Genomic DNA, 11,598 nt, shown 5'->3' on the forward strand with positions numbered 1-11,598 from the left:
CCGCCTACGCCCCGTCTGCCCATTGACCAATAGCGAGCGCCGCCGGGCACGCCGGCCGTTGATTGGCGGCGCCGGGACGCTGGGGGCGGGATAGGCGCCCAGCGGAGACGCGGGAAGTTTGGAGCTTACGCCTGGTCCTGTAGGTGCGCGCGATTATGGAGGACTATGATTGGGAGTTGCACGGTGTCGAAGATGACTTCCACAGCCAGTTCGCGGCCGAGCTCGAGGTGCTGGCCGAGCTGGAAGGTGGGTGCGGGCCCCGCCGCAGCCTAGTCACCTGTAGCTCGACAGGGTCCTGGCCGGCCTCTGGGAGCCAGGGGAGGCGAGCGAAGGCCAGAGGCAGCAGCGACCAGAGGCGGGGGTTGGGGGGCGCATCCGAGAGAGAAGGGCCTTCCAGCGCCGCCGACTGTGTGTAGAGGCCGGCTGCCTTGATACGGTTGCTGTGAATCTTCTCTTCCAGCAGGTACAGCGGCCCTGTCACCCTCCAGGGGCCCCCGGGTGGGCCCGGTCCGGCGGACCTTTGAAGAGGCTATTGCTGGAGGGGACGCTGCCACTCCCTGCTCTCCAGGTCGACCTTCAGGGAGCTGCAATAGCGGTTCCAGGAAGAGGCAGCTGGCCACCAGCGTTCAGAAGAACAGGCCCCTGCTCCAGAGTATGTCCGCAGGGGCCCCTGCACAGGGGTGGGGTGGGAGGCATGGGAAGCGCCTCCGTTCCTTCCCAGAGTGTGTGTGTGTCTCCCCAGCCCCTAGGCTCAAGCGGCCCAGACTGGAGGCGGTCAAGAGGCTGAACTTCAGGCTGGATGAGATGGAAGAGTCCCTGCCTCCTGACTCCCCACCTCAGCACATCACCCCCCCACAGAGTCCTGAAGTCCCCGCTGAGCTGTGGGGCAAGGGGTGTGTCCCAGGGGGACTTGAAAGAATCTCATTCCTTGGACAAAGTCCTGAGATCTGGAGCTGGGCACTTGTGGGAGGGCTTGTCAGCTGAGGGTGGATCCCGGCCCCTCGCCTGAGGGTAACAGGAGGCAAGAGTCTGAAGACAGCCCCGTCCCTTCCCAGGCCTGTGGATGCTGATGCTGACACGAGTCTCATATGGGCCTCATCAGCCACCCGAAACCCCGTCCTGAGGCGACCCCCTGTCCTGGAGGACTACATCAACGTGACCTCCACGGGTGGTGACCGGGCCTTTCTGGTGCTTCGAGCTGACCCAGTGGGCACTGGGGTGCAGGTGGGTACTATGCGGCCATAGCAGGGGGCAGAGGATGGGTAGGCTGGCAGTGGCCCTCCTGTGGGGTTGGTGGGCTTGATTCTGCCCAAAGAGTCCTGGGGATCATATCCCCACTAGGACAGTGGAGACTCTTCAGGAAGTTCACCTGGTTTCCTTCCTCGCCTTTCCCCTCCACCTTTCTCCTCTGTCTTAGAGCTGCTCCCCTCCTGGTAGCTTTTCCCCTTCGGGTTTCTGGTTAGAGAGGGGGCTCCTCCACCTCTGAGCCTGCTGATGTTAGGGAATGCCACCTGGGTCCCTGAGTACTGTTGGGAGGAGAGCCGTGGGTAACCCTATGACCTAGAAAGGAGGTCCAGAGGTGACTGCTACTTGTGCTCCCTCACAGAGCCCTTTCCGGGACATCTGGTGGCGTGGCCGTGGCCAGCTGGACCTGCTGGGCATACCCTTCACCTCTCTGAAGGAGCAGGTCGACAATGAGGTGGGGTCTGCTGGGGTCTGCTGGGAGGGGAGGGGTGGCTCTGGAGTGACCGTGGCTGTCCGAGCCATCCTGATCCCACCTCCTGCTGTTTGCACAGCGGCGGCAACGAGTGCTGCATGAGGCCCAGCATCTCTCAGATACACTGCGCAGGTGATGCAGGGCTTTTCCACCCCGAGGGCCCTCAGTGCTTCTTGGGCTGCTGACCCCAAGCCTGAATTCTGGGCGGGGGGTGGTCCCTGCATGTGGTTAAGGCCCAGGGGCTCAGGGTACAATGTTTTTCAGCCTCAGGTCAGAGGAGGTGGAGGAGGCCCTGGAAGAGGAGCCGGCCAATAACCAAGATGACTCAAAACACTGCCTCTGGGTGGACGAGTTTGCACCTCAGCACTACACAGAGCTGCTCAGTGATGACGTGAGACCTTGTTCTTGTTGCTTGGCTTTCTTGTTGCCAAGGATGGGGAATTCAGGGTCCAGCCAAACTATCAACAGCCCATGGGGCTGTTAGGATGGGGGGCAGGGCTCGGCTCTAATTTGCCTCGCCAGGTTGTAGATGTGAAAACAGGCCAGCATACTGCTGGTTACCTGTGATGTGGACTGGGGACCCAGGGCACCCTCTGCCTGGAACCTCTGTTTCCTTTCCCGCTTTCAGCAGGGATGTCTGTGGGGATAGTGGGGGCTCCTGGAGGGGTCAGGACCAGGGCTGTGGGGACAGAGGTCCCTGTGTGAGTCCCACTCTGCCACTCACCGGCAGGATGACGGTGCCTGTCACCTGCTTGAGCATCCCTATTTGTGTCCCTATGCTTATGATAGCATGAGGGGCAGGCAAGGGGAGTCCTTGGTGCTGGTGGTCCCCCAGGCAATACCTCCCTTCTTGCAGTTTACTAACCGCTGCCTCCTCAAGTGGCTGAAGCTGTGGGACGTGGTGGTGTTCGGCCGAGAGAGGCCGGCCCGGAAGCCCAGGCCCAGTGTGGAGTCAGCTCGGGTCGGCAAGGAGGCCGCAGCCTCCAGCAAGTGGAAAAGCCATGAGCAAGTGTTGGAGGAGATGCTGGAGGCTGAGCTGGACCCGAGCCAGCGGCCCCGGCAGAAGGTGAGCCCCATCCAGCTGCACTGCATACACCTCTGAGCCCAGGGACTATACTTCTTGGTCGGCGCCTTTGCAGCTTCTGGGGGCCACAAGGCATACACGTTTACTGCCCTCATGGTTGTGGGCATGATGACGTCAGGGTATCAGTGTGGGGTGTGAATGACGTGAACGTGACTTGAGTTATTCTTCTTTTGACGCAGGTAAAAGCAGTGTCTCTCGAAGGGCCTTGCCTCTCCCACAGGATAATCATGGTGGAGAGTGGGTGGTTTCAGGGGTTTAGTCATGTCAGTAACAGTTGTGTCCCTGTTATGTTCCTCCATCACTTGTTTTATGCAGGACTTTTTCGCATTCTGAAGCACTGGCTCTGAGCCATGAGCATGCTGGGGTTCTCATTTGGTGACGATGGGATGGGGGGACATCCCCTAGTATCAAGCCTCATGGGACAGGATTTTCAGCCTCTGTGGTTGGGCTGGGAACTCCCTGGGGTGGTGCAGGTTGCAGCATGTCTTCACATATCTTGGCTGCAGGTGGCACTTCTGTGTGGACCCCCAGGGCTGGGGAAGACCACCCTGGCCCATGTGATCGCGAGGCATGCTGGATATTCTGTGGTGGAAATGAACGCGAGGTAAGTGGAGGGGAGAGCCTGGCCTCCAAACCGCTCGTCTGTCCTGATGTGCCTGGTGGAGCCGGGGACACCGGTGGGTTAAAGGTGGGGCTTGGGGGCCGGCCGAGTGACTCAGTTGGTTAAGAGCTCGCTCAAGAGTGCGAGCTCTGAGCAACAGGGTCGCCGGTTTGATTCCCGGCCTGAGCTGAGCTGCAGCTGGGACACTGGTGGTGGACCACACCCTTCCTTGGGTCACTGGGATTTGGGGCAGCCATGTTGCGCGGTCTCCGTTGTATAGTAGCCTCGAGGTGTAAGTGTGGCAACTTGGCTGTGGGGGTCCATCCTGCCAGGGACATTGGGGGCTGCCCTGGCTGAGGCCACAGCTGCCCTGATGGTCCCTCCCCTGCCTCACGGTTCCAGTGATGACCGCAGCCCTGAGGCCTTCCGCACCCACATTGAGGCGGCCACACAGATGGAATCAGTGCTAGGTGCTGGTGGGAAGCCCAACTGCCTGGTCATCGATGAGATCGACGGGGCCCCCACGGTGGGCCTCCTGGGTGCCTGGCCGGTGGGTGTGTGGGTAGGTAGATGGGCAATGGGGGCTGTGGCTTATTGCGTCCACTGCATGTCCCCCTAGGCTGCCATCAACGTCCTTCTCAGCATCATCGACCACAAGGGCCCGAAGGAGGCAGAGCCTAGGGGCCTGGCCATACCAGCGGGTGGGGTGCCGCGGCGGCGGCGGGCAGAGGGGGGGCTCCTGATGAGGCCAATTATCTGCATCTGTAATGACCAGTGAGTGGGGTTGGGTGGAGCGGGGTCTTACGGGTGGGGGGCTGAGGGGACTCCACTGGGCTGGGCTTCCACAGGATGGCAGAGGGCCCTGGGCCCCTAGGGGGACACAACCCTGCCCCACCCAGCCACCCGGTGGATTCGAGGTCGGCACTAGAGTCTCCCCTCCCGGCCCACCACATGCCCACCCCGCAGGTTTGCAGTCTCCCTGCGGCAGCTGAAGCATCAGGCCTTCCTGCTTCATTTCCCCCCCACGCTGCCCTCCAGGCTCGTGCAGCGGCTGCAGGAGGTCAGTGAGGTGGGGACCGGGGCGGTGCACTGGGCCAGAGCTGCATGGCTGACAACAGTGTGGGGGGTTATGGCCCCTGTCTTGGTCCCAGCTCCCTCTCTATCCCTATCACCACCCGGGATGAGAGCTGTTACCTGTTCCTAGGGAAGTAGTGGCCACAGGGTGGGGTTCTGTGGGGTGGGCACTCACGCCCCTGCCTCCTGCAGATCTCCCTACGGCACGGCCTACAGGCCGACCCAGGAGCACTGGCAGCCCTATGCGAGAAAACAGACAACGATATCCGTGCCTGTATCAACACCCTGCAGGTGGGCAGGGGGCAGCTGGCTGGGGTGGGGCGGAGCCGGGGGCAGCTGCCTCTCACCCCCCACACCCTGTATTCAGTTCCTGCATGGGCAAGGCCAGCAGGAGCTGAGTGTTCAGGATGTGCAGACCACACGAGTTGGCCTCAAGGACCAGCGCAAGGGTCTCTTCTCTGTGTGGCAGGAGGTCTTCCAGCTGCCTCGGGCCCAGAGGTAGGCAAGGTGGGCAGAACGAGTGGGTGGGCCAGCCTCGGCCTGGACTTCTGTAGTGCCCCAGCCCTGGACACCAGACTCTGAGTGTGCAGGCTCCCTCCGTCCTTGTCCCCCCCCCACCCCTCTCCGCTTTGCCAACAGAGACCCAGGACTCCCTCAGCCCTGCCTTCAGGGCTGCATCTCTGCCTCCCCCATTGCCCACTCCTGGGGACCACCTCGGGCCGGGAGGGCGCTGCCAAGAGGAATAAAGTGGGGCCGGGGCCCCACTCCAGCCTCAGGACCCCCCCCTGCAGGCAACACGTGGGTCAGGACCTGACTCTGCCCACTCACACGCTCCTGCTGGGCGACGGGCTCACAGGCGCCGCACCCCACGCTGCCAAGGTGTCTCTGACCATGGCTGCACAGCGCTTCTACCACATCCTGCACACGGCCGCCTCGGCAGGCGAGCATGAGAAGGTGGTCCAGGTAACCGCACTACCCTGAACCGTTTTTCTGGCGTTGGGGGAGGCAGGAGGCCAGTATCTTGCCGTGCTCACCCATCCCCAGACAAGGAAGAGGAGGTAATTCAGATCGTGCCCAGCGGGAGAAGCAGCTGTGAAGGGAGTGAGATGGGGCAGACACGGGGTGTCAGGGAGACCTTTGAGGGGGCTGTGAGCAGGACAGAGTCAGTATCTGGAGGGGAATGGCTGTGCGGGAGAGAGGGTGGGCTGGGAGTGGGGATGGGGTGTCATTTGATTGATGGGATTACTGACCGCCAGTTGGGAACTCAATGTGAGGGGCAGTGTCAGCGGCCGGGCAGCCTGACCCAGTGGTTGGGAGGGGACTGATTCTGGACGTGAGCTGCAGGAATGCGGACATTTGGGTTAGAGAGCAGGTTGGGTGAGATTTGGGGCTGAGCAGGTTGCAGAGATGCCCCCGGCCCCCCGAAAGCCCGGCCTAAGCTGCCTCCCTAACTAAGCTGCTTTAGGTTAGCAGTGCTTTGGGATGTGTGCAAATCTGGAAATCCACAGTGCAGAGGGCAGAGCGATGTGGCGGGAGGGGATAGGACTTGAAAGGAGAGCAGGGGCTCTGCCCTCAATCCTTTAGGGAGAGGTTTTTTTCCTGTACTTCCCAGTGTCTTGGTCAAGCCAGAGTGGGGGCAGCGAGCGGGCCTTCCTGGCTCTCCCTCAGGGTCCCGTGGCCACTGGCTGGCGTTCGCCGCTGTCCGAGACCCCAGAGTTGGCAGGGCAGATGGGCAGGGAAGGGTCCCAGTGGGTGGTACTGGTGCCCTGGTGGGATCAAGAGGCTGGAGGGGCTCAGGGACCTGCTGCCCCCAGGGCCTGTTTGACAACTTTCTGCGCCTGCGGCTGCGAGACTCCAGCCTAGGCACCGTGTGTGTGGCCCTCGACTGGCTGACCTTTGAGGACTTGCTGGGCCAGGCTGCCCACCACCGTCAGAGCTTCCAGCTGCTGCGCTACCGGCCCTTCCTGCCCGCGGCCTTCCACCTGCTGTTCGCCTCTAGCCACGTGCCAAGGATCACTTTCCCCAGTAGCCAGCAGGAGGTGCGCTCTGCACCCTGCCTTGTTCAAGCTGGGTCCTGGAGGTGGGGTTGGGGGGAGTGGAGGGGTTCCTGGTTGACCTGGTCCTGGTTCATCCTCCACTCCAGGCCCAGAACCGGACAAGCCAGGTGCAGAATCTGATCCAGACGCTGGTGTCGGGTATCACACCGGCCACCCGCAGCCGGACCTCCGCCCTGGCCCTCGTCCTGGACACCCTCTGCCTGCTCCTGGACATCCTCGTGCCTAAGCTGCGCCCTGTGAGTGCCTCACCTAGAACGGGGGGTGGTTTCCAGCGGACTGGGCCCCTGGCCATGCTCAGTGTCCCTGTCTGCTGCCCACCTGCTCACAGGTGAGTACACAGCTGTATAGCACCCGTGAGAAGCTGCAGCTGGCAAGCCTCGTGGGCACCATGATTGCCTACAGCCTAACCTACCGCCAGGAGCGCATGCCCGATGGGCAGTATGTCTATAGGCTGGAGCCGTGAGTGCACAGCACCTGGAGTGGGGGTGTCAGGGGCTGGGCTGGGAGTCTAAAAGCATGGCCTTGGAAAGGTGTGTGAGTCTGTTTCCCCATCTGTCGGGTTGGGGGCGGGGGTGTCACTTATAGCTCAGCTCTTGCCCAGATGTGACCGAGGTGGGCCTGCAGGTTGGGTAGAGCCCCAGGACCTGAACTTTACTGCAGAGCCTTTCGCTGCCCCAAAGAATCCTCGAGCTCCCCAGGGCCCCGTTTCCCCATCCTGAGATGGTCCTGTTGCCCAGCAAGGGCCCCAGTGTGTGTGGGAAGCAGATGCTCGTGTGCTGATGGCAAGGAGGCAGTAACGGTGGTACTGGCGGTAACGAGCACGCAGCCAGCCTGAGCCCTGGCCCTGCCGTGTCGTCTCAGCCTCCCCATGGCAGCCCTGGGAGGTCCCTTCTTATGCTCACATACAGTGGGGAAACAAGCTCAGGAATAACCCCTCTGCTGGCCTGGGGCTGGGCCGTGGCAGAGCCAGAGCTGTGCATTCTGGCGTTTGGTGTCAGGGTGGTGGGTTGCCTCTGTCCCCACTGAGTGCGTGCCCGGATGTCCTGCCCCACCCACCCTGAGAGCAGGAACGTGGAGGAGGTCTGCCGCTTTCCTGAGCTGCCTGCCCGAAAGCCCCTCACCTACCAGGCCAAGCAGCTCATCGCCCATGAGATAGAAGTGGAGAAGATGCGGCGGGTGGAGGCCTTGGCCCGAGACCGGGACGTCCCCCAGGTGAGCCCACCCCGGGCTTGGGGCAGAGCGGGGCCTGGTAGGGCACTGCCTTCGGAGTGGACACTGTCCCTGGAATAGCCCTCACCACACCCACTTCCTGCAGGTGGACGAGAGTCCCTCCGGGGCCAAGGGTCCACAGGAGGATGCTGGGGGGAAGGGGGCGCAGCCACCAACCTCACATAGCCATGCGCAGTGGCTGGAGTGCATCCTGAAGAGAACTGCCCAGGAGGACCAGGTGTGAGGGTGGACCCGTGACTGTGGGGGCAGGGCCAGGCAGGGGCACGGTGGGTTGGCCAGAGGGCAAAGCTGGGTGACCTTGGTATGGTAGGCTTGTAAGTCCTGAGGGGCCTGCCTGTCCGTCCAGCACCCTGTTGCTCAGCAGGATGGAGATCCACCTGGGCCCAGTTTCCCATCTGGGCAGGAAGGTGGGCTCTGCTGGCACCTCCTGCCCTGGCCCTGACGGAGCAGGGTGGTGAGGGACAGAGGGGACACTTGCTGAGCAGGTCAGAATTGAGTGAGGGGAGGAGGCTGGGACAGGTGTCTACTCTCCAGCTGTGGGCCACTGCTCGGAGGCGCCATGAGCCCCATCCTCCCTGGGGGAGGTCTCCCCTTGTGACAGGGAGTGACCTCCATGGGTCTGACCATCTAACTCCTTTAGCCGGAGAGGGATTTTTTTGGCCGTTTGGTTGTCAGGAAAGAAGCAGCCCCATGTGCAGGTGTGTATGTGGGGGTGCTGGTGGTGGGGGGGCGGGGAGTGGAAGAGGGAGGGGCTGGGGTCAGGCAGAGAATCAACTCCGTGGCCCCCACAGAGGACGCAGCCCCTGAGACAGACTCGGCCGAGTGGCGCATGGGCACTGCGGTGGGCAGGAGCGACGTCTGGTTCCGCTTCCAAGAGGGTGTCTCCAATGCCGTGCGGCGCAGCCTGTACATCAGGGAGCTCCTATAGCCAGGCCACAGCGGGCACCCCAGGCCACACTGAACTCCCCGGGGTGATGCCAGATGTCCCGGACTACACCGGACACCCCAGACCCATGCCGGATGCTTCAGGGCCACACCAGACACCCCAGTTTTCATGACAGACACCCTGATCTATGCCAGACACTCGGGGGTCATGCTGGACATCCCCAGATCCACGCTGGACACCCTGGCATTGTTTTCTCTTTGTTAGAAAATGTACAGAAGCACAGACACCCTGAAAAGTCTTTATAAAAAGTCACACCTTTACTGCTGTTGTCTTCACAGAGGCGGGGGCCTGGGCTGTGGGCCTCACAGGATGGCGCACTTGCCCTTTTCCACCCATGGGTTGTTCTTCATCAGCTCAGGGTTTAGGAAGGGGTCCTTGGGGATCCCATCCTCGATCCACTTGAGGAGCCTGTGGGGAGGGAGGTTGGGGTGAGGAGGTGGGCACCTGGCCCCCTGGAGGTGTAGGCCCTGTGGTCTGGGCTATGGAAATAAGCACAGGGTGGAGAAATGAGATGCAAATCAGAGGCTGGCCTGGGTGGGGAGGGGCCAAGGCGCTGGGGTCCTGGGAACTCACTCAGGGATGGTCTTGGAGGACAGCTCCCTCTTGAAGGCCAGCTGGTACTTGAGGCTTTCAACCTCCTTCTTCATTTGGGGCACATCCCACTCCTCCATGGCATCGGGGGCTTCAGAAGTGGCCAGCCTGGGGCTGGAGGGCACAGGAAGAAGCAACGAAGTCAGGGGGACTGCCAGCCTGCAGTCACCCCCAGAAGCTCCCCCCGTGCTAGTGAGCCCCATTCTTGCACACTGACACCCAATCCACTGCCTGGGGAAGTCCCCCAGGTGCTACACCACCAGCCCTGGTGCTTCCCCAGGTCCACAAAGGCCTGGAGCTGAGTCCCCACTAATGAGGCCCCATGTGCCTGCCCCCCCCATGGGGCTAATTAACTGCAGAAGAAACTTTACACCCTTAGTTCTGCGTCCCCACCTCATCAAACTCTTACCAAGGCTGGGCCTCTGGGTTGGAGAGGAATGGAGTACTGTCCCCGCTGGGAAGCTAGCAGGACAGCACACAGCACAGGTTCCCAGGAGCCCACATCAGCTGCCCACACCCTCCAACTCAGGCTCACTTCCCATTCCTGGTTGCAGAGGTGCAGCCCAGACTCCCATAAGGGGTGGGACCCTTTTTGCCCCCCCTCCCCCACTTTGCATGAGCAAAGCCCCCACTGGGGGCAAATTAATACTGTGCTAGGAGGATTTGGCTGTAATTTGCATCTCTGGCTGGGGGTGGGGGGTGCTGGGGATCCTGGGGGTCAGGCTGCACAGCTGGTCCAGGACTCAGAACAGCTGCAGCCTGGTGTCTCCCCTGGAACTATTCACAAGCCGCTTGGCCCAGTTTCTGCTTGTGAACCAGCCTGGCAAAGCCACAGGTTGAGACCTCTCAGGAGATCCAGCCAGTTGGGGGCCCATGAGGGCGGGCTGCTTCCTGCCTCCCCCAGCCCACTCCGGACGACTCAGGGAGTCCCTCACTGCCCCCCGGGCCCTGCCCCTCCCCCCCATCCCTGAGGCTGGGAGCCAGGGGACCGGATTCTTGACCTTGGGAGAGTGGGCAGGGGCTGATGGGTATGACTTGGATGCCCTCAGGCTGTGGAGGGGGCTCCTGGTGGAGGGTCTCCATCCTGCGGAGGGGGGATGGGCCCTGGTCTTGGCTGCGGCTGGGAAGAGTGTTCAGACCGGGGATGGTTGCACGATCAGTCGGGGGTGGTGAGAGCCCAGGGAAGCAGGGCGTCTCTGAGGGACTGCCGGGTTGAGGGGGCGTGCAGGGGCTCCCTTCCCAGAGACCCCAAGTTCCAGCACCCCCACTCCCAAGGCGGGCTCTCACGCGGATAGCCACGTGGGGGAGGCATCCCAGTCCAGCGGCATCAGTGGCCCCGTTCGCAGCCCCCTCCGCTGCCGTCTGGCCCTACCTGTGCGCAGCCACCGCCGAGCCAGCCACCAGCCACCGGCCCCAGGAGCCCTGCCCGCCCCACAACCCGGGCCGCCCCCGGACACGCCGCTCGGCGGGCACTGCGGGCGGCGCGCACGGCGCAGCATGGACGCAGCTCCCTTCCCCGTCGGCTACCCCGCCTCACCCCGCTTGCAGCCACCGGGTCTGCCTCCGCCAGTAGGTCCTGGCCCCTTGGGACACGCAGGGCAGCTGCCTTTGGCCAGCCGACGGTCGGACAGGGGCGTCTCGTTTGGGGTCAGGTGTATCCAGGTTAGCCCAGTGGGACCTGGGCAAGACTCAGTACCCTGGATCTCAGCCCCCTGCGCAGCACAAGGCCAGCTCATCAGACCTACCTTGGGTGGTGACCTCGAGGGAGAGGTGATAACAAGGGCCAAGTGATGATGAAGTGACCGTGAGGGCGAAATGATGGGTGAGTGAGCCAGGCACACAGGCCAGCACAGCCCAGCAGGTGCCCGCCCACTCCTGCCACCTGGGGCCAGGCCCTGGTACCGCCCCCACCTTCTACCCGCCCTCCTAAGGGCTGGGCTGACCCCAGGGATTCAGCCTGGCCCAGCCAGCCACCAGGAGTGGGAGATGCAGCCAGAGACAGCAAGTCAGTTCTGGCCCTGGGCAGTGAGGCCTCCTCCCACAGGGCTGAGTGGGCTCCTGGATTGCCACGTGGTGCCATCACCAAAGACCTGCAGCTGTTAAATTGTACCCCAGCCCTCCAGTGACCCTCATGGACTGGGATCACCAGCTCAGGAAGGAGTAGCAGGGCCAGGGCCAGGACACTGGGCTCCTCTGTAGCCTCAGCAGTGTCCCCTGACACCCAGTGGGCAGCCCTGCCCTGAAGTGGACCCGCCCACAGGTGTGAGCCTGTTCCTGCAAGGGAACCTTGGAGTTGCT

At 62.6% G+C, this 11,598-nt stretch overlaps 2 protein-coding genes across 5 annotated transcripts; one reads left to right on the top strand and one right to left on the bottom strand.

The window, feature by feature from the left end:
• Positions 1–139: 139 nt before the first annotated feature.
• CHTF18 (chromosome transmission fidelity factor 18) lies at positions 140–8,969 on the top strand. 2 transcript variants are annotated; one of them, XM_019648416.1, is made up of 22 exons: positions 140–246; positions 461–652; positions 743–893; positions 1,056–1,224; positions 1,607–1,699; positions 1,797–1,849; positions 1,982–2,108; positions 2,574–2,783; positions 3,308–3,405; positions 3,805–3,928; positions 4,022–4,176; positions 4,369–4,462; positions 4,669–4,767; positions 4,844–4,974; positions 5,268–5,439; positions 6,291–6,515; positions 6,620–6,769; positions 6,862–6,992; positions 7,601–7,745; positions 7,849–7,980; positions 8,404–8,461; positions 8,555–8,969. In XM_019648416.1, the coding sequence occupies exons 1-22, from the start codon at positions 156–158 to the stop codon at positions 8,689–8,691; spliced, it is 2,937 nt and encodes a 978-aa protein (XP_019503961.1). In that variant the 5' UTR covers positions 140–155; the 3' UTR covers positions 8,692–8,969. The 2 variants fall into 2 exon arrangements, with proteins under 2 accessions (XP_019503961.1, XP_019503962.1); XM_019648417.1 differs by lacking the exons at positions 6,862–6,992; positions 7,849–7,980; positions 8,404–8,461; positions 8,555–8,969 and having other exon boundaries at positions 7,601–7,722.
• On the bottom strand, positions 8,934–11,180 carry GNG13 (G protein subunit gamma 13). 3 transcript variants are annotated; one of them, XM_019648418.1, is made up of 3 exons: positions 11,046–11,180; positions 9,283–9,414; positions 8,934–9,117 (listed from the first exon to the last, which is right to left on the bottom strand). In XM_019648418.1, exons 2-3 carry the CDS (start codon positions 9,378–9,380, stop codon positions 9,012–9,014), a joined length of 204 nt encoding a protein of 67 aa, XP_019503963.1. In that variant the 5' UTR covers positions 9,381–9,414; positions 11,046–11,180; the 3' UTR covers positions 8,934–9,011. The 3 variants fall into 3 exon arrangements, with proteins under 3 accessions (XP_019503963.1, XP_019503966.1, XP_019503964.1); XM_019648421.1 differs by lacking the exon at positions 11,046–11,180 and adding an exon at positions 10,673–10,835; XM_019648419.1 differs by lacking the exon at positions 11,046–11,180 and adding an exon at positions 9,710–10,155.
• Between the last annotated feature and the right edge of the window lie 418 nt (positions 11,181–11,598).

The sequence above is a fragment of the Hipposideros armiger genome, unplaced genomic scaffold (assembly GCF_001890085.2).
Source record: "Hipposideros armiger isolate ML-2016 unplaced genomic scaffold, ASM189008v1 scaffold_126, whole genome shotgun sequence".
In the NCBI taxonomy this organism is placed as follows: domain Eukaryota; kingdom Metazoa; phylum Chordata; class Mammalia; order Chiroptera; family Hipposideridae; genus Hipposideros; species Hipposideros armiger.

What these genes read in the sequence shown, in the direction of transcription:
- GNG13 (XM_019648418.1), bottom strand. Translation starts at nt 9,380, where the DNA reads ATGGAGGAGTGGGATGTGCCCCAAATGAAGAAGGAGGTTGAAAGCCTC. An exon ending in TCCTCCAAGACCATCCCTGA is followed by an intron (nt 9,118 to 9,282) that starts GTGAGTTCCCAG and finishes CCCTCCCCACAG; the next exon opens with GCTCCTCAAGTGGATCGAGG.
- CHTF18 (XM_019648416.1), top strand. Translation starts at nt 156, where the DNA reads ATGGAGGACTATGATTGGGAGTTGCACGGTGTCGAAGATGACTTCCAC. An exon ending in CTCTCAGATACACTGCGCAG is followed by an intron (nt 1,850 to 1,981) that starts GTGATGCAGGGC and finishes AATGTTTTTCAG; the next exon opens with CCTCAGGTCAGAGGAGGTGG. An exon ending in CAGCTGCCTCGGGCCCAGAG is followed by an intron (nt 4,975 to 5,267) that starts GTAGGCAAGGTG and finishes CCCCCCCTGCAG; the next exon opens with GCAACACGTGGGTCAGGACC.